The sequence below is a fragment of the Danio aesculapii genome, chromosome 5 (genome assembly GCF_903798145.1).
Source record: "Danio aesculapii chromosome 5, fDanAes4.1, whole genome shotgun sequence".
NCBI lineage: Eukaryota > Metazoa > Chordata > Actinopteri > Cypriniformes > Danionidae > Danio > Danio aesculapii.
The window spans coordinates 50,269,306-50,291,002 of NC_079439.1; the positions used below are offsets into that span (position 1 = coordinate 50,269,306).

The following is a 21,697-nucleotide window of genomic DNA, read 5'->3' on the forward strand; positions in this document are numbered from 1 at the left end:
CAATTGAGATGCTGAGGCATAACATTAAAAAGGCAGTTCATGCTCAAAAATCCTGCAATGTACAGTAGCCGAATTACAACAATTCTGCAAAGATGAGTGGGCCAAAATTCATCCTCAGAACTGTAACAAACTCACTGCAAGTTCAAGAGTTCACACTTAGGTGATGATTGATTATAAAGCTTGTTTGGCATGCTGTCCTGGGAGAGAGAGCTGAACTTAAAAGATCTTTGAGCCCTGGGCTCCCTCCCGTTTGCAGGGTGAGAGGGGAGTTTGAGCTCAGGTAGATCTCGAGAACTCCCCTGACCTATATCTGGCTAATGACAGATAAAGAGATAAATGCAGCTTACTAATGGCTCGACTATGTTGCCAATTTATTATGTTCGATTTAATTAAGTCGCGTGTTTTTGGACTGTAGGAGGAAACCAGGGAACCCAGGGGAAACCCACGTGAGCATGGGAAGAACAAGCAAACTCCGCACAGAGTGTCAACTGGTTGAGTAGGGACTTTAACCAGTGACCTTCTTGCTGTGAAGCAACAGTACTAATCACTGGGCCTCCGTGTTGCTGAATCTAGTAAAGGAGTAGGGGTGGGAGGGGGGATTTTTCAAGATAAAGATACTGAGGTAAGAAACTCTGGTTATTTAAATTGAGTTAGGAATCGTCTGATCGGTGAATCATGTGTTCAATCATAAGCACGTGCTCCTCTCAAAATTAGTTTATAAAAAAACTTCACTTATTAAAAAGACTTTATTGCAGTTGTTGCTGCTAAGGTTGGCCCAACCCGTTATTATGTTTAGGGGGCAAAAAAATTTTCACACAGGGCTATGTAGTTTTCTAGCTTGTTTTCCCCTAACAAAAACCAATAACAAAAACCTTGATTTAAATTTGGGTTATTTTTAATTAATATTTAAATTTGTTTGATGATCTGAAAAGTTAAAGTGTGGAAAACGAAAAAAAAAAAAAACGAAATCAGTAAGGGGCAAAACTTTTTCACACCATTAATGGGCTTGTTTAATAGCTTGGTGTACCGTTAAATGTATAAATATAATGGACTACATGTAAACATTGTTGTAAGACATACCACTTTTATTAAATGCACAGTATTACAAGGAACATTTCCACTGACTGCAGAGAAGCTTCTCACAGGATGCACAAGCATAGAGTACTGACACCTAAAGCCGTGAGAGTTTGAGTCTGCCGGGAGCACGCACTCACACACACACACACATACACATTCACTCACAACTAGCAATCCAGCTAAACAAAGAACAGAAATGCCTAATTCCAGCTACTTAAATGGGTGCATTTCACAAAGAAATGTCCATTGCATCCCAAAATGTAAGGGGAGAAAAAAACAAACAAACCTAAAATGGACTTACCATGTATTTTTTTTTTTGATTTTGGGGTGAACAGGACATTTCTGTGCAGTTTTAGTGAGATTCACCCAACAGAGCATAAAACAATGTAAATAAATCTCAGGTTACAATAAAAAATCATTTATAAACAGTGTTTCAGTGCTCAGTCACAGTTCTTCATTCATTTACAATATTAAGAGCTTTCCAGAAGTCAAAAAAGAATAGGGGTTTTCTTGGCTCTTTCCCCTTAGACATGAATCAACCCTGTTTTTTGATTTTTTATTTATTTTTTATTATTTAAAAAAGGGAGCAGTAACCGTCAGTAACATCGAATGTTTTACTACACAGGGGAAAAGGCTATTTGATCAATTACAGTTATATAAAAAAAGTATTTTCATTATGAATGACCACAGAAAAAAGGAAATGATAAACTGTCACGCAAAATAAATTGTATTTACACTCACATATTGCCGGAGGCCCATTAGACATGTTTTTCTTCCCTTTATAATGTCGCACGTTTGACATGATGCCTGTTTGAAACAGAATATATAGAGAGAACATACTATTTATATAGACATCTATTAGAACTGTACAGAATGGATTATAAAGTACAGGCTGGCTATTAGAACAGACAGAAATCTGTATAGCAAAAAACCGAGAAAATGCCATGTTTGTTCAATAAAGTCTTCAGGTAAAGTCAGTCTGCCATGACACAATAAAAATTGTTTAGCATAACTGACCAAATACATTTCCTCAATATTATAAGCAAATAATTCCCATCAATGTAAATGACCTTCTTCGGTTTTCTTCATTTTTTTTTTTTTGCAGTGCTTACAATTGTAGGGTGAAAACTACAAAAATATGAGCAGTACATCTATAAAGAAAGTGCAAAGCTCTAAGAGGTCATAAGTCACTGCTCAAAAGATCATGACCGTAATGACCGATACTTGACTCGACTGGACGCTGTTCGACAACTCAAAATGTCGGCTGTTAAAAGTAGGTCCTGCCTATGGACGGTTTGGAAAGAATTTTGACATCAGTGTACAAAGAATGATTGATCCTGCTCATGTATATTTACAGTCTAATTGCATATATACAGATGCTTTCAAAGCAACACATCTTCGGTAATCAGTCAGTGGTGCAAAATATGTTGCTGGGGACCAAGAGGAGTCCTGTCAATCTAAAGAGGAGGACAAGTTGAATATTATAGCCCTGGAGTTGCTCAACGGTAATGATAGTCAGGTTGAAATTTTGTTTTTTTGCTGGTCTGCACTGCAAAAAATGCTTTTCTTATTTAGATTTTTTGACTTGTTTCTAGTCCAAATATCTAGAAATTCCTAAACCAAGAAGAATTTTCTACACAAGTAAATTATGTTGTCTTTTTTTAAGAACTAATATGTCAAATTGAAGTTAGTTTTTCCTTAAAACAAGCAAATAATCTGCCAGTGGGGTACGCAAAATAATCTTATGTCAAAAGATAAAACAAGATTATTTTGCTTACCCCATTGGCAGATTATTTTGCTTGTTTCAAGGAAAAACCGACTGAATATTGGCATAATATTTCTGAAAACAAGACAATATGTTTTGCTTGCCTAGAAAATTCTTCTTGATTTAAGAATTTTTAGAAATTTGGACTAGAAACAAGACAAAAAATCGAAGTTCGAAGCATTTTTGCAGTGTGGTTTTACAGATACAACTGAATCCAATATGTATTACACACAATATTCATGCAAGTCCTAAGTATGAACAACAGTAATAGTGTTGCTTGACTTTTCAGCATTTTCAGACCTGTAGCTCATATCATATGAAAACAGGGACTTGAAAGAAGTGGACCTCAATGGTGTTCATGCCACTCACAGTATCAGTACATTCCCTGTTAGGAGTTGTTATACTGTTTTCTTCATTGGTGAGTTGGGTCTGACTGCTTTGTAACTCTAACTGAACTTGGAGTTCATTGGCATACAGGCCAAAACCACCTCATTCCAGCTATCCTGGGCAAATAGTTTTGGTGCTGATTCATTGTCCATATATGCCTAAACCTACTGAAATAAGGGAGAAAACGTGACAAGTCCTAAAACCACTGCTTCAATTGAGTCAGGTGTGAAAACGCCTTTAGTGGATTCAGAAAGTATCCGGGCTTCTTTTTCAGGATTAAGCTCCAGTAATATTAATCCATTTTTGTGGACAAAATATGTCAATAGTGCTGATTGGATTTATGTTATCTTATCTTTACATTAAATGCTAAAATGTTATCACCTTAATCTGCACTCCATACCATGTATGAAACAGAACTGTTGGATAGGCTATGAAAACATAATGACTTGAAAAATAGTGAAGATTAACTGATCAATATGGGAATTAACACTGTATTTTATATATACTGCCCATTTATATATTGTGTCTGTTTCTCCTTTTAAATGTCAAATATATACTACTGCCACCTGCTGGTATATATTGTTATTTCCTCTTACTTTAGTTGGTGGTCTTTTTGGGCAGGCTGGATGAGGCAGCTTGGGACAGTAAAGGGAAAGCTGAATGCAGCATACTGTACTTAATGAGAAATTGGTCCATAGAACCAAAACTTCAGAATGGGCAAAAGGATCTGGGGGCTGCATTTAAACAACAATGATTGTAGACAAGAATGGAAGTTTTTTTCCCTTATAGAATTCTTAAGATAGTTGTGTTTTTCAGTCCCTAAAATGGCATTGTCATGTAAAAGAACTGGCAACGGCCATTTTTTCACAGTTTCGGCTGAAAACATTGTTGCGTAAATGGCCCCTAAGCCCTGTTCACAAAAACACAAATATTTCCAAAACTTCAGCAGTTTGGCCAATCATCCACACACAGGCAGTATTGGTTAACTAAAACCAAACTTTTTGGAAACTCCTATCAGGTTTTGAAAAATTCTGTGGGCTGTATAGTCAGCATGACTTTAGGATTATAAGTATATCGCCATCTGCTGCTATGGCACGGTTTTGACAGTGCTTCATAAGGCGTTTTTTGCATTTTCATGTGGACTTTTTTTTTTCTGTGCATGTGTGGAAACTCTTTCTTTTTGGAAAACTCTTTTTACAAATATACCCATGTACATGTAGACATGGCCTACACTTCCAGCCAGGAGAATGTTAAAGTGGTTTAGGGATGACTGAATGAGTCCAGGGGTGCATTTCCGAAAACCATCGTTAGCCAACTAAGGTTGCAAGTTCTGTCGTTACAAACATAGTTTTTTGATTTGGCGTTTTCCAAATCCATTGTTCCAATGAACATTCTCAAACTGCGTAGCAAACGTGTGCACTTGCAACTACACCTCTGGAGCTGTAGTTAGAAACATAGTTCCTGGCTGTGTTCTATTCCCAGTTATCCCCCTATGCCCTATTCATTTAGAACATTCTAACATTTAAACTTGGAATGATAATAAAAAGCATTAAAATCATCACTCTTAGGTGTAATTTGCTTTTTAAAGTATTTTTACAGTTCAGTTTTAGCGATCTTCATGTTTATAATTGTGCTCCCTTCGTAGTGCACTTTGAAAACATTGATAATATTTTGAACACAGCCGTGGCTCATGACGAAAGCAATAGCTGCCCTTATTTAAAAGCAGAATTTGTTACGTCTCCAAAGCTTGTGAAAACAAAAAACATAGCATACGTTAATGCTTTTAATTTATAGTAGGTTACTAATTAAGTATCTGTACTATATATAACATGGGCGTGTTGGTTAGAACATTTCTGCAGTGGTTTGCATGTGTCAAATTGTAAAAGTAGACTTAATAAAAAATAAATTAATTAATAAACAATATCCTGCTAATAATAATAAGAATAATAATAATAATCATCATCATCATTAATATTATTATTAAAGTAGGATTTTTTCATTTCCTAATAAATAATAAATATTAAATTTCATTTCTTAATAAACAGCCTCATTATTTATTTATTTTTATGATTTATATATTATAATTTTGTAAGTGATTTTATGTTTTAGAATAGAATATGTAATGTTCTCAATAATATTTGTAAAGGAAACATAGGACCTATTTGTGCCATTTACTGTACATATATTTCAATTAATATGGAAAACGAGTGCATGTTTTTACCAAAACTAATATTGGATTTTTTAAAATGCATGTAAAACAATATAATTTGCACAAAGAAATGATGGGGTCTCTAAAGAAGTTGTTACCACCCCGCTTAGAGCGTCATTATGGGCGTTTTACATTATAACTAATGTGGTTCAAATGATGGATCTGCGACAGAGAAACTACGGGTTTTGGGAAACACTTGTCACTACATCGTTCTTTTCCCAAACGATGCATTGCACTATGATTCAGCCGCGAGTTATGTCGTTGTTTGGGAAACGCACCCTAGATTAGGCAAAATTGGAAAGAACTAAATAACTGTCTACTAAATGTCCCCACTTAACCTTACATAACTTGATTGGATCTACAGAGAAGAGTGGCATGAAATCCACACATCCAGATGTGCAATGCTTGTGCAACCCAAAAAACTTAATCGTTGCAGAAATAAGAGTATGCAAAAAGTCAATGTAGTTTTTCAGCTTCCTAAACCTTTTTTTTCTTTGACATTTCAGGTTAGTAGTGCAGACTAATAAAACATTTGTTGTGATAGGACTCCAAATAATGCGAAAAAATGAAGGAATACTGTCTGAATGCACTACATAAAGTCATGATGATGGCAATTTGAGTTGCAGTTCGGTTATTTGTAATCTATTAAATCCTGTCAGTTGTCAGTCGTCCTCCTCTTCTAACTTGTTTGGTGGGGTTAAAACACAAGTTGAGTCAGGTCCCTTCATAGGGTCTCTTCCAGCTCTGACCTCAGGGACTGCTCAACTCGAGTCATTCTCACATGAACATTCACTCCACAGTGCCCACCAAGCCCATCGCTTTGGAACGGCCCACAATACACTGAAAACAAATCGATCATAGATTATCACATACACATATTACTTAGTTTTTTCGCAGTTGATACATAAACAGATAATGAATAATCTGATAGCAAATAAAATCCAGCTGTTCAGCTGTCTGTTGCGTTATGGACAACATCTACGCTTCAAACTCCCCAAGAACAGGTGAGAAAGAAATCTTCACTCTTCACAAAGTCAGGGTCCACCAATTTGCAATAGTATGATGATTAAGGGCACCTACACACTAGTTTATGTTGCCCTGAAGAACAATGAGAATTATTCCATTTTGATGCTTCGCTATGCGATTGAAATGGAGAGGATTTGTAAAATGGCTGCAACTCGATCCACTGACACAGTGATATTATTTTGGATGCAATATAATCCAAGGGAGGAGGGTCCATTTGTGCTTTCAGAAATCCAAATGTCCATTCTCCAAAATCGTATGTCCAATGTTGGGTTGTAGAGTTTGGGGAACTTCTCCCCGTGTCTTAGTTTGAAGGTAGGGAAATACTCTAGACAAATGATCAGTCCAACTTTTTCAACACCCTCAAATATGTACTTCTATTTGTCAAGTGCTCCATTAGAACATTTTTTAGTGCGTAAGCACCCTAAAAAAACAACACTGTTACCAGTGACTGACACAACAACAGCATCTATCCCTTGCTCTTTCAATCACAATTAGAAAGACCAGTGCCCTTTGACTCATATGGTCCGGGAGCCATACAAAGTCTTCAATGCCACTGCTGGTGACTTGGCCTCTGTGCTCACTCCAAACACTCTGTGTCCAACCTAAAGCCTCTTCTGAAGAAAAAAGAAATAGGATGTGTCTTTGTCACTGTGCTTCTATTACAAAGTTCGCACTGAGTTAGATGGGGCGCATTTAGATGTCCAAAAACATCGACCTCAGCATTAGACATCAAAACTTGGCACAGAATAAGTCTAAACTTATATCAGATGTGTTCAAAATGAAGGATGAATCTGGCAGTTCCATGATTGTTACTCTATAGTTTGCAGTATGAATAGTATTGCATTCTGCGTAAAATCTGCCAGAATGTCTCCAAACTGTCAACAGCTTTGTGCTAATGACTGGGTCCTCGTTACGTCCAAATTCTCCATAAACAATTGGTGGCAGAAAAAAACACCATTCTTCCTCAAACCAAATGACCTTTTTCAAAAAGTTTGTTAAACAAAAAGGTCTACATTGTCTCTGATGCATATTTACAACAATCAGATGTTTCCGCTTGTAGACCATTTGGGATATTTAGAAAACACAATGATGGATGACAGACATGGACATGTCCAGACGTGGAAAAACTCAAAGCAATGCACACAGTCAAATTTAAGGCCTTTAGTCTATGTGATGAGAAGGCTGAAGCAGAAGCCATTGTTATGAACACACACACATACATACATCAAAATTCAGCCACAACCATCTTTTCTTTTATACCAAACACGCTCACACACACACACACACACACACACTCACTCACTCTTTCTTACTAATAATTTCACACCCATACTGGCAAACGGATTAGCCCAGGATGTCCAGGTAAACAGGCGAGGCCTTGGCCAGGGTCTGGAGCAGATTGTGGATTTCTTTGATGTTGAGTCTCATGTAGGGCTCCCTCTGCCAGCAGCCCAGCATCAGGTCATACACTTCTTTAGGGCAAGTACGAGGTCTCTGTAACACCCGACCCTGTGTGATACACTCGATCACCTGCAGGAGGCAGCACAAACATTGTCCAGAATGACATCTGAACCACTAATAGTTCATGCATCTGCCTAGTGTTTTCAACACTTTGAGGATACTTCTTGCACATTTTTCAAGTGTAGAAAATTACATATTTACAGTGCATACACTTCTATACAGCTTAAAGTGACATTTAAAGGCTTAACTATGTTAATTAGGTTAACTAGGCAGGTTAGGGTAATTAATCAAGTTATTGTATAATGATGGTTTGTTCTGTAGATTATCGAACAAAATATAGCTTAAAGGGAGCTAATAATTTTGACCTTAACATGGTTTTTAAAAAATAAAAACTGCTTTTATTTTAGCTGAAATAAAACAAATAAAACTTTCTCCAGAAGAAAAAATATTATTAGACATACTGTGAAAATTTCCTTGCTCTGTTAAACACCATTTGGGAAATATTTAAAAAAGAAAAAAAAATTCAAAGGGGGGCTAATAATTCTGACTTTAACTGTATGTATTTTTTCATCACAAAATTGTCTGCAAATTTCTGTGAATTAGCACTACATTTTTATTGCAAAGAAAAACACAAAAAAATCATCAAAAACTAGGGGCTAGTTAACACACATGCATATTTTTCAACACATCCCATGATTTCTAAAATATCAACCTCTACCAAATGGTAGATATGTTGGTTTATGGTAAAAGTATCGGACTTAATACATATACTATGAAAATCAGAAAATATAAAGTGTAAGACCAATTTATTTAAATTTTTGAATACTAAATCATCTTTATTTCTGAAGTATGCCATAGAATGCTTCAGATTTAACAGTTTTTTTTTTTTTTTTTTTTACAATAAAACCAAAATCAAGTGTAATAGTGCAACAGGAAAAGATTTGTTTGATTTTTTTTGTAAACCAACAATGCTGTGTGTGTAAACCATAATTTAAAACAGTAATTCTTTAAATTACTTTAACAGTCATTATTTAAAACAGTCAAAACATGGCAAAGCATTTGGCAGAGCAGGCAGTTAAAGGGTTGAATTTAAAAAAGACAGTAAGATCATTTTTAAACAATTATGATTACCTTTTTAGTGAGAAATTATAAACACATTTTCAAGCAGTTTCAAACACTTCTTTATCCAAAATCTAAGCACTTTCAAACCTTGAAACCACTAGATAATTATTCAAGTATGTTCAAGGATTTCCAGCACCCATACGAACAGTGGGAATAACTAATTTCTGTGACTAAATAATAAAAGTTCTTTATTTTCAGAGAGAGGATTGATTGGGTAGCATCTTACCTCATTGTTTGAGAGCTGATACCAGGGTTGCTTGCCATAGGTGAAAATTTCCCAGAGTACTACACCCAAACTCCACACGTCACTCTCTGTGGTGAATCTCCTGTACATGATGCTCTCTGGGGGCATCCATCGAATGGGCAGCATGGTGTGACCACCCACCTGCGATATGAGACACAAATTGACAGGGGGTGCGCTAATTAATAAAAGCACATGCACTTATTAAGCTCTTACCATTTAATATTCATTCATTCATTTTCCTTCGGTTTAATCCCTTACTTATCAGGGGTCACCACAGTAGAGTGAACCGCCAACAATTCCTGCATTTGTTTTACACAATGGATGTCCTTCCAGCTGCAACCCAGTATTGTAAAACACCCATACACACTCATTCACACACACTCATACACTATGGCCAATTTAGTTTATTCAATTCACCTGTACCGCATGTCTTTGGACTGTGGGGGAAACCGGAGCACCTGGAGGAAACCCACGAGAACACGAGGAAAACATGCAAACTCTACACAAAAATGCCAATTGGCCCAGTCGAGACTCGAACCAGCAACCTTTATGGTGTAGGATGACAGTGCTAACCACTGAGCTGCCACATTTAATAATATTCCCCCATACAGGGGCGCTACTGGGTGGTGGTGTGGGGGGTGGGGGGGTTGTAGAGTTAGGACGATTCTAAGGGCCCATACATTTATGTACACCCCTACCCCCTACTCTTCACTTTCATCTGCGATCACCCCCCACCTCTTCACTTTCATCCGCGATAATTTTCATCCCATAATAGACCAAGTAAACTATATACGATTTGAGAGGATGCATGACATGTTTCTTTGTTTAATAATTGATATACAGTGCATCTGGAAAGTATTCATAGCGCTTCCCTTTTTCCACATTTTTTTATGTTACAGCCTTATTCCAAAATAGAATAAATTCCTTTATTTCCTCAAATTCCTTTATTTCCTTTAATTCTACACACAAAACCCCATAATGACAATGTGAAAAAAGATTTTTTTAAATTGTTGCAAATTTATTAAAAATAAAAACCTGAAAATTATATGTACATAAGCATTCACAGCCTTTGCTCAATACTTTGTTGATGCACCTTTGGAAGCAATTACAGCCTAAAGTCTTTGGGAATTTTTGCCCATTCCTCTTTGCAGTACCTCTCAAGCTCTGTCAGGTTGAATGGGAAGCGACGGTGTACAGCCATTTTCAGATCTCTCCAGAGATGTTCAATAGGATTTAGTGCTGGGCCACTCAAGGATATTCACCAAGTTGTTGTGAAGCCACTCCATTGATATTTTGGCGGTGTGCTTTGGGTCATTGTCCTGCTGGAAGATGAACTGTGGCCCCAGTCTGAGGTCAAGAGCACTCTGAAGCAGGTTTTCATTCAGGATGTCTCTGTACATTGCTGCATTCATCTTTCCCTCAATCCTGTCTTCCAGTTCCTGCTGCTGAAAAACATCCCCACAGCATGATGCTGCCACCACCATGCTTCACTGTAGGGATGGTATTAGCCTGGTGATGAGCTTTTCTATTTAGAGCTTTATGGCAAAGGCTGTGAATACTTATGTATATATGATTTTTCAGCTTTTTTATTTTTAATAAATTTGCAACAATTTCAAAAAATTTCTTTTTTCACATTGTCATTATGGGGTATTGTGTGTAGATTTTTGAGGAAATAAATGAATTTAATCCATGTTGGAATAAGGTTGTAACATAAAAAAAATGAGGAAACAGTGAAGCGCTTTAAATACTTTTCGGATGCACTGTAGTTTTGTCAGGAACAGACTGAACTCATTGTTAATATTTCACTCACTCCCAAGTTGGTTGTCTGTGTAAATGAGATCATAAGGCAGAATAAGTCCGATTTTCAACTACTGTATTTCTCTTTTGCCTATAAAGCTCATATTCTTTTAATAACACAGGAGTGTGAATGATAACAAAAAGTCATATTTAGGTGAACTATTTCTTTAAAATTTTTGTGCTTTGTAGTAAAAGTTTATTTAACAGCACAGTGTACTTTACACGCATTCCAATAGGATTATACTAAAAAGCAGTGTATATTGTTTTCCTTAAAAGCAAGATGCTTTATTTGCACTCAAATTGAGCATGTTTACAGAAAACTGAGAAGAATGAGCTTGATATGAAGCATGCAGATTGCAGCTAAGGTCTTATGGAAGGTTTCCTGGTGATCAAGCAATGACAATTCCTGTTTTCCTCTTAATATATAGCAGAGGGATCTGATTTTCCTTCATCACACACACACACATACACACACACGGCTGCTGACACAGCAGAGTGTTTCTGGCTGTGTTGGCAGGATGGAGGTTTGGGAGAGCCCTTCAGTGTCAGATGGTCTGGGCTTTTTCTGGAAAGACACTGTGGGGAACTGTTGGTTTTTGAGGCACTTTCATATTTACAGTATTTAATCAGCTGTTCAGATGCAAACATTTAAATAACAGTCATGATAAACCATACCAGAAGCAGTCATGAGAAGAATGATCAGTAACTCCATCATACCATGATTATCCTTTATGGACATATGCGCTGCTTTTTGGTTTTATGCTCTTATTTGATTTTCTTGATATATTAGTTCAGTTTGTTTCTCCTATTCTTTTCCTGTTACCATTAAGCAAACCCCCACTCAAAGGTTTTCTTTCATCTATTTCTAACATATACAGTTTAAGGTAAAATTATTAGCCCTCCCGTGAATATATATATAAAGGCGACGCAGTGGCGCAGTAGGTTGTGCTGTCGCCTCACAGCAAGAAGGTCGCTGGTTTGAGCTTCGGCTGGGTCAGTTGGCGTTTCTGTGTGGAAATTGCATGTTGTCCCTGCATTCGCGTGGGTTTCCTCCAGGTGCTCCGGTTTCCCCCACAGTCCAAATTCATACAGGTGAACTTGGTAGGCTAAATTCTCTGTAGTGTATGAGTGTGAATGAGTGTGAATTCCCAGAGATGGGTTGCGGCTGGAAGGGCATCCACTGCGTAAAAACGTGCTGGATAGGTGGGCGGTTCATTCTGTTGTGGCGACCCCGGGCTAATAAAGAGACTAAGCCGAAAAGAAAATGAATGAATATATATATATATATATATATATATATATATATATATATATATATACACACACATATATATATATATATATATATACACAGTTGAAGTCAGAATTATTAGCCCCCTGTTTATTTTTTTCCTCAATTTCTGTTTAACGGAGAGAAGTTTTTTTTTCAACATTTCTAATCATAATAGTTTTAATAACTCAATTCTAATAACTGATTCCTTTTATCTTTGCCGTGATGACAGTAAATACTATTTGACTAGATCAAGATACTTCTATACAGCTTAAAGTGACATTTAAAGGCTTAACTAGGCTACTTATGTTAACTAGACAGGTTAGGGTAATTAGGCAAGTTATTGTATTATGATGGTTTGTTCTGTAGACTATCGAAAAAATGTAGCTTAAAGGGGCTAATAATTTTGATCTTAAATGGCTTTTAAAAAATTAAAAACTGCTTTTATACGAGCTGAAATAAAACAAACAAGACTTTCTCCACAAGAAAAAATATTATCACGCATACTGTGAAAATGTCCTTGCTCTGTTAAACATCATTTAGGAAATATTTAAAAAGGAAACAAAATTCTAAGGGGGCTAATAATTCTAACTTCAACTGTATATATATATATATATATATATATATATATATATATATATATATATATATATATATATATATATATATATATATATATATATATATATATATATATATATATATATATATATGCATATATATATGCTAATTATTTTGCAAGATTTTTGCAAGTTTAAAGGGTTAACTATGTAGGTTAATTAGGCAAGTTAACAGTGGTATATTCTGTAGCCATCACAAAATAATTTCTAGAGAAGGCTCATAATACTGACCTTCAAAAATCATATAAAACTGTAAAAATGCTTATATTGCAGTAAAACTTAAACAAGACTTTCATAAATCACTTGGAATAGATGACATTTTCACAGGAGACTAATAAGGTTGTCTTCAACTGTATACAGGTATATATATTTTTTTCATTCATTTTCTTTTTGGCTTAGTCCCTTTATTAATCAGGGGTCGCCACAGCGGAATGAACCGCCAACTTATCCAGCATATGTTTTACGCAGCGTATGCCCTTTCAACTGCAACCCAACACTGGAAAACACCCTTACACACACTTTCACACACATACACTACAGCCAATTTTAGCTTATTCAATTCAGCTACAGCACATGTCTTCGGACTGTGGGGGAAACCGGAGCACCCAGGGGAAACCCATGCAAACTCGGCGGGAACATGCAAACACCACACAGAAATGCCAACTGACCCAGCCGGGGCTTGAACCAGCAACCTTCTTGCTGTGAGGCGATCGTGCCACCCACTGCGGCATCATGACGCCCTATAGAATATTTTTTGTGTACTAAAGAAATATTTGAAGCGCTATTCAAAGGTTTTCCAAGACTACAATGAGACGACATGGATAACATTAGAAACTGAAGGTGACTAAATCAGGATGCAATTTCATTTAAGGAAAAAGAGAAGACTAAACTGTAGTTGAAAAGATAAAAACTAACCAACATTAATTTATGTTTAATAACTGCTGCATTGCACTTTTTATTAATTAGATGAGCTGATCAGGGCATTTGTATTCATAGTTTCAGTCAAGATACTGGCACAACAGATCAAGTATCTGTTATTTACAATGTGTCGAAATTTACAATGGTATCAATAAAGATAATTTAACTGTGTCATTGCTTGCATCTTAAAGGAACATTCCACATTTTTTTGAAAACTGTCTCACTTTACAAGTCTCTTAGGGCTCTATGTTAACGATCTAGGCACAAAGTCTAAAGCACATGGCACAAAAGCATTAAGGGTGTGTTCAAATCCACTTTTGCTATTTTATGGATGGAAAAATACGGTTTGCGCCCTGGCACATGGTCTAACATGACACATGGCTTATTCTCATATTGAGTTATGGGTGTGATGAGCATAATGTGCATTAAACCAATTCCTTTTAAGAGTCACATGCGTCGCGCCATGGCGCATTTGCTATTTACATGGCGGACTTTATATGTGGAAAAACTGAAAGGACAAACTGAATGCGCGAAAAAAGTTAAACAGACCATCTGCAGAGAGACGATAAAGAACGAGCCTCCTCCATTCAACCTGTTTACTTTCTCTTTCTCTTTACTTTACTTTCGTGGATAAGGAAACTGTGTTGTACTCACTCTACTAAAGACATCCATTACCCTACATATTCAATTTTGTTTGTTAAGCACAAAGATTTTTGTTTCAAAACTATATCTAAATTCAGTTCTAATTTCCAGCAAAAGTATAAATTAAAAATAATAATGAAGTGTAATCAAACAACTAGTCCAAACAACTAGGAGTTACATCCAAACACACATGCTATGCCCTATATGCTCCAAAACCCGACAGGTGGACAAATCTAAACTTGTCTTTTTAAAACAAAAATAAATAAACGTATAGTAAATAATACTGCTAATAATAATAACATTATACAAAAGCAAGTTTTCATGAATAAACTGAAAAAGCCCCCCGAGATGAAGAAGGCATGGAGGCAGAGGTTTTTATATTTATGTAGAAAATAATAATTTTCGTAACTTTTTAATCTTTTTATTATTTTTCATATGTAAAGATATTTACGTATTGCTGTATATCCTGTTTTTAGCCCATATATTAATAGATGTATTAAGCAATGTGTACGCGTTTAGACTTTAGACCTGCTTTCAGCTGGTCATTTGCACAGTCTATTTTAGTTATTCAAGGCAGCAACACGCCAACAATGTGCCTTAACACACCTCTTTTCTAAACCGGCACACCCATGAGTCCACAAAGTGGAAATGGATTTGCTATTTAAACAATGTGACGCCAAACGGGAAGATCAGGGTTGCGTTAATCTGAAAATAGCAACACATCGCACCAAACACATCTTGCATCTCATTGCGCCAGGTGTGTGTTAGGGCCCCTTAGAGTTAAACAGTTTCATTTAACTATCTTTAGTCCATTCAGCCAATCTCCAGGCCTGGCAGGAACACTTCTTTTAGTTTATTTTAGCATAAATCATTGAATTGGATTAGACCATTAGCATCTTGCTTCCATAATGCCTATAACGTATTGATTTTATTGATTGAGTATTTTGATTTTCCTGAAGCTTGACTCCTCTGTAGTTACATTGTGTACTAAAATGAATGGGAAATGAAAAGTTGCTAGTTTCTAGGCCGATACGGCTAGATGTTACGGTGTAATAATCAAGAAACTTTCCTGCAATAACATGTCTGCAGTTGGTGCAATGATATAATGCAGAGTCTAAAAATAAAAAATATCCTCAGTGCATTAACTTTGCAAGCAGCAATATCAACTCACCCGCCATGGCCATGCTACAGCAGCAATGTTAGATCACTATTACACAGGAATGGGAGTATAGTTTTTAACTATAGTATTTAAAGGTGCTGTATGTACGTTTTTTAACTGTTCTAATGTATAAAAATACCATAATATGTTTGCAGATATTAATAAAAACATGCTAAGTGAACATTCTTGTTTATCTGAAAAACAGTGCTAAATTCAGTTCTTCTCCTTTGTGTGTTCCGTGTTGGAATGTCTCTCTTTGGCTTGGTTTGCTACTGGCAGATTACTCAATTCTATTTCGGCACCCCAGGCATATTTCATTGTAGTCTTTTTTAATTAGCAAATAATATAAATATTGCATATGTAAACATTTGCTAAGCAGCTTATGTTTTAAGGCTCGAACGTCAGGCATATCCGCTCATATTGGTGTTTTGTGTGGAGTTGCCATCGCAGGGCCGGGTGAAAAACCCTGTCCAACATTTTGAATTTGGACTGTAATAGCTAGTTCAACCACAAGGTATCAATCCTACATAATGCACTTTTAAAGGGCACCTATGATGAAAATCTTTTGTAAGCTGTTTTGACAGAATCATATGGAGTGATAGAATCACAACAAGTCTCTTTTTAAAAATTTCCTGACATTAAAATAAGACCCAAATCCTAGTGATTTAGAGGCCCACTGCAATGTGACTTAGGAGTGCGGTTTTCCCCACTTAACGAATTGTTTGACAGGTGCCATGTTTCTATAATAACATAAATACACATGTTCACAGAACATTTTGTTTGCAAATAAACTATAAAATATAAAATATTTTTTACAACTCTGTGATTTTCATAAGTTTTATAAGTTTAAAACGTTTTTAAAAAAGATGATGCTTGTAATAAAGACAGTAAAATGGCTATGTAATTCTTAACCGCTATAATCACCACGGCCGCATGGTGTCAGTAAATAATAATATATGTGTGTTTGTGTGTGTACGGCAAACGGCATTTGTGTGAGACTCATCATTTCAGAAAGGCTTGAATAAACTCCACCATGAATACATGAAATGAACTTACTAGGTATTTTTGACTAATGAGCTGTATTTCAGCTTCATCCAAGTCTGTCTATATCAGTGACAGCTGTTTATCTGATGTATCGCAAGAGAAGCAGAAACGCACATAGAACAGTGGGCGGGGAGAAGCAGCTCATTTGGCTTTAAAGCCACAGGCTAAAAAAACAGCTACCATGTATTCAGACACCAAAATGGGTAGATTCTGAAGCCTATAGCCTCTAGTATCCATCTGATGGGTATTTTGAGCTAACACTTTACAGACACAATGTGGAAACACCAAAGGCTTATCTTACATCTTGTAAAAGGGGTCAGATAGGTGCCATTTCACACTGTAAACCCTAAAGTTGACTGAAATTTAACTTAAAGTTAACTTAAAATTTAGCATTTTGGTCCTATCACTTAAGTTAAATTAACTCATATTTTTATGTACCATGAAAATGGATAAACTTAAGATTTCAAGTCTAGTGAGCTCAAAATCATAATTAAACCTTTGAAAAAAATAGGTAATTTTCACAAATGTAGTCTTGACTGTTGTTACATGCCTGAGGGTATTGCTCTGTTGTTCCCTCCTCCCCTTTCTGTTTTTATTTGCTGTCTGCTGTTCTTCTGAAATCTAGGTGTTCCGATTAGTTGGCAGAGTTCTCCCGAGGGGATCAATCAAAAGAGGATGGGGGTTATTTAAGCACTCCAGTGATGACTCAACTCAGATAGGGTATATGCCGAGCTAGTGTGGTTCCCATGATTAACTTCCGGTGACCTGTTATTGTGAATTTTTTTTCTCCCATTTTATACGGTTCCTTTTACAGCATCAATGTTGTAATGTAATTCAAAATACAATCAGTTAAACAGACTTTGTCATTCATTTAGTTGCTCAAGCGTAAAACGAGACAAAAAGCCGTTTGCTCGCACGTGCCCGTCAGAATCGGCAGGCTAGAGCAGAAGCTCCATTGAATATACTGGGGTAAAATAAATGCTCATATTATAAAAACATGGTGGGGAAAAATGTTATTTAATGCAGTGCTTCTTGTACAATCTGAGACCCACTTTATATCGGATATCACTCAGCCAGTGGAGATCGCTGATTTTTTTAAGAAAACAGACCTTAAACGTGCCGATTTTGCATTGGCAAACAATTCACCGGAACCGATTAACCCAGGTTACTGGCAAATTAAAAGTCCTATTAGCATGCTTCGGCATATACCCCATTAGAGGTGGATCCTTGCTGCTTCTGTATTTGTTTGTGTGACATTTGTGCCTTGTTCTCTGGTTTGTTTTAAAGAGTTTTTGGGAGTTGTACATCTGTCCAGAATGTCCCATACTAAACTTGCTTAAATGTACTAAAAGGGAAGTGACAGTGAAGTATGTCACGTGACTTATATTTTTACACACACGTAGCTGATTATCTGTTAATCCACAAGGTTAGAAGTGGATGCTATTCTGTGTATGTGTGTTCCAGTGAGTGCAGTTGAGTAAGGGGCGTGTGACGCCGAAGATGTTTTTTTTTTTTTCCTATTTACATATTTCTCTTTATTTATTTAGAGGTGGGGGTTAATTTGTTATTTTCTTTAATTTGGCATCGCTTATTTTCCTTCCGTATCAGGTTTGTTTGTTTACTTTATTTTGCATTTATTGTACACATTTGTAAACATATTTTGGGGGATTTAAATATTTTCGTTTATCTTTATTGTAATAATGAACCACCTTTTGGCCACATTGTTGTCTGTTGATTCATAGTAGTTAACATCTTAGGGGATATCTTAAAATATTGCGTTGTCATAATTATGTTAAGCCCTTTTTCATCCTCCGAGCCACACGGGGAGTAACACTGTAAAATTCTAATATGTGCAACCTTTTAAGTGCAAAGTCTTTTTTTAAATTAGAAAACAAATGGCTTCAGGTATAATTATTCATCATAATGTGAAGAAATGGCTACTTATTTTTTGTTTAAAATTTATTAAAACATTTTTTCATAGTATATTATTACACATGCATGCACACACATGCGTATATATATATATATATATATATATATATATATATATATATATATATATATATATATATATATATATATATATATATATATATATATATATATATATATATATATATATATATATATTTGAGCGAGAGAGGCCGCTGGTCAGACACCTGGAATGTATAATAGGTGAGTGGGTGAATGAAGAAGAGATTCAGTTGTGGTAGAGGGAAGCATGGGCTGTTTCTCAATATGCGTTCTTCAGCGGTCTTGTGTTCTCTTGGAACGTCATCATCAGCTGCCAAAGTTCAGTTCCTATACTCAAGACCACAAGAACGGAGGACGAGTGAAACTTCCCGGATGTGTTCTTGATATCGAGGACACACCAATGCAGACTTGAGCACCGATCTCCCTCTAGAAGTCCCAGAAGTCATTGCGACTGGAGGTGGGAAGCGCAGCATTTTATTTAGATTTATTATTAAACTTCAGATATATCACTTATTTACACCAGGAGTTTCCCTAAATGAAACGGTGAATATAAACATTACCATGGACATCTTAATAAAGGAATAAACAAATTAAATGTGTTTGTTTGCTGAAATTCTTGTTAAAATCTGTTTTATTTATATTGTGCTATGTAGATTTATAATGATTTTATACATAGTATATATTTTGAAAGGAGAAAAACAATAAATCGTTGTATGAATGTTGTAATGTTTAAATAATTTTCCATTAAAAAACGCGTGGTCACGTGACCATCAGGAAGTACGCAGCATCTCATTTCTCAAAAGGACGCATTCTATGTTCGCGTGGTCCCCCGAGTTCGTTCTTTCGAGGACACCGGGTAAGACCGGTGAATTGAGAAACAGCCATGGTTCCTTGGAGCTACTTTAAACTGTTTGTATTGTGAAGTCCTAGTTGGGAAACCTTGTGTTTTAAGCTCAGCCTAAAGACTTCCTTATTGTCCAGATAACTGAATGTTTGGAAAATGTATTGCTATGCTGTCTAAATAAGATTTGACGTTTTGGATACTATCATTATGAAGTTTCATTCCTTAATTATCTGCAAGTCATTAAATCAACGCAAAAGTAGATCAACATATTTCAACACACTTAATGTTTTTTTTTACTCCGAATTAGTGACCAGTTTCAAAGATATTGGGGGGTTCTTAACTTTATTTTGGGTACATTACTCTTTAATTCAACATATTTTCCATCTATGAAATAAAAATATATATATATGCATAGAAAAAAAAAAGATTCGGAGTTAAAAAAACATTGAGTGCGTTGAAATATGTTGATCTACTTTTTAACAACTTGCAGATAATTAAGGAATGAAACTTCATAATAATGGTATCCAAAACGTCAAATCTTTTTTAGACAGCATACCAAACTTAGTACTTAAATAGATTATACTTAAATTGTTCAGTTCAATTTTGGTTAACTGAACAATTTAAATATAGTCTACAAAACTGGCAGGTTAAATAAACTTAAATATGCAAGTTTTGGGAGACTCCATTACTCAATTAAATTAAGGCAACGAGTTTACTTAATTAATTTAGTTCAGTCAACTTATCAGGGTTTTCAGTGCACTAAAAAGAAAAAGAGTTTTTCTTTAAGCAAATTTATGGTGTGATCCACTCTCATCCAACCATTAACTACTTAAACATTTTTCTAGAAACCATCATTTACTGCTTCATGGAGCAAGTATTTGTATTCACATTGCTTGAATGTCATGGACCATTTATACTGGGTAACTTCACACTCCTAAGTGGTTTGCTTTGAGAACAAAAAATCCCAAAAATGTGACTAAAATATTTGTTTACACTACGCTAAAAGAGTTATGAGGCATTCCCATAGTATTGTGAAACAAAAGTTGTTGCTTTTACTGCATTTATAATTTATTATTCAGATGAAGCTAGAAAGAGTAAACTAGCAAATAGAAAGACCATGAGCTGCGATTTTAGACTAAAAGTACCACTGTAATATGAACATTTCTAAAGTGATCCACACTTACCCTATAGTAGTCAGTGCTGTACACATCTCTCGACATGCCAAAGTCTCCTATCTTTACAAGCAGGTTTTCTCCCACCAGGCAGTTGCGGGTGGCCAGGTCTCTGTGCACAAAATGCTGTGAAGCCAGATACACCATTCCTGCTGCTATCTGCTGTGCAATGTGTAGCATCTGAGGCTGAGTCAACTCCACCAGCAAACTCTGCTGTCCGTCTGCCATCAGCACCGCATCTGGACCATGAGCCCTATGAGAAACAGATGATAAGAATTGCAAGCTGAAAATCTGAAAAGGACAACACAAATTTTGCTTAGCATACATGTTTATATGGTTTTACTGTGATAGAGCAATAATCTATCCAAGTGATAATATTCAGTCTTCATTAGACTTTTTCATCACTAAAAATAAATGGCAGTAAATAAGAAATGATAACAGTGTTTTTATTGTGTATTTAACCCACAACTTGCATAAAACAATGACAACCCAGACTCATTATTGATAAGTATGCCATATACATTTCTGGAGATCAAAAAAACCAGAAGGTAAGTTTTTTTGCAGTTTTTTTCTGTTTCAAATCCACCAGAGGTCGCTGTGTATGCTTTTTCTGATGTAAAATTTCTCTCGTGAGTGCCTTTTGTGCCTGCTGTTCTCGTGTAAATCCACCAGAGACTGCTGTCGACCTACTGACTAACTGACTGACCGTCTGATGACCCCCACCGACCCCCTTCCCTAAACCCAACTGATATGGTTTTCAAAAGCACCGGATGACCTGATCACCCCCTTTCCTAAACCCAACCAACAGTGTTTTCAAAAGCAATCAATAACAGAGGTAAGCGGTCAGCCGGTAGCACAAAAAAAATAAGCTGTCGGTGGCATCATACTGCCTTGTAGCATTCATTTTAAATATGAAATGCAGCCATACATAGCTCTGGCTACATAATTCGCGCTCTCCAGAAATAT

General features: G+C 36.0%; 1 protein-coding gene across 1 annotated transcript in view; it reads right to left on the reverse strand.

Moving 5' to 3' along the window:
• Positions 1-5,321: 5,321 nt before the first annotated feature.
• Positions 5,322-21,697, reverse strand: part of ntrk2b (neurotrophic tyrosine kinase, receptor, type 2b) — a 62,526-nt gene continuing 46,150 nt past the window's right edge. Inside the window, exons 16-18 of the mRNA XM_056458409.1 lie at positions 20,744-20,984; positions 9,274-9,432; positions 5,322-7,994 (exon numbers count right to left, since the gene is read on the reverse strand). Coding sequence (XP_056314384.1) covers positions 7,809-7,994; positions 9,274-9,432; positions 20,744-20,984 — 586 coding nt within the window. The 3' untranslated portion in view covers positions 5,322-7,808. The remainder of the gene's footprint in view (positions 7,995-9,273; positions 9,433-20,743; positions 20,985-21,697) is intronic.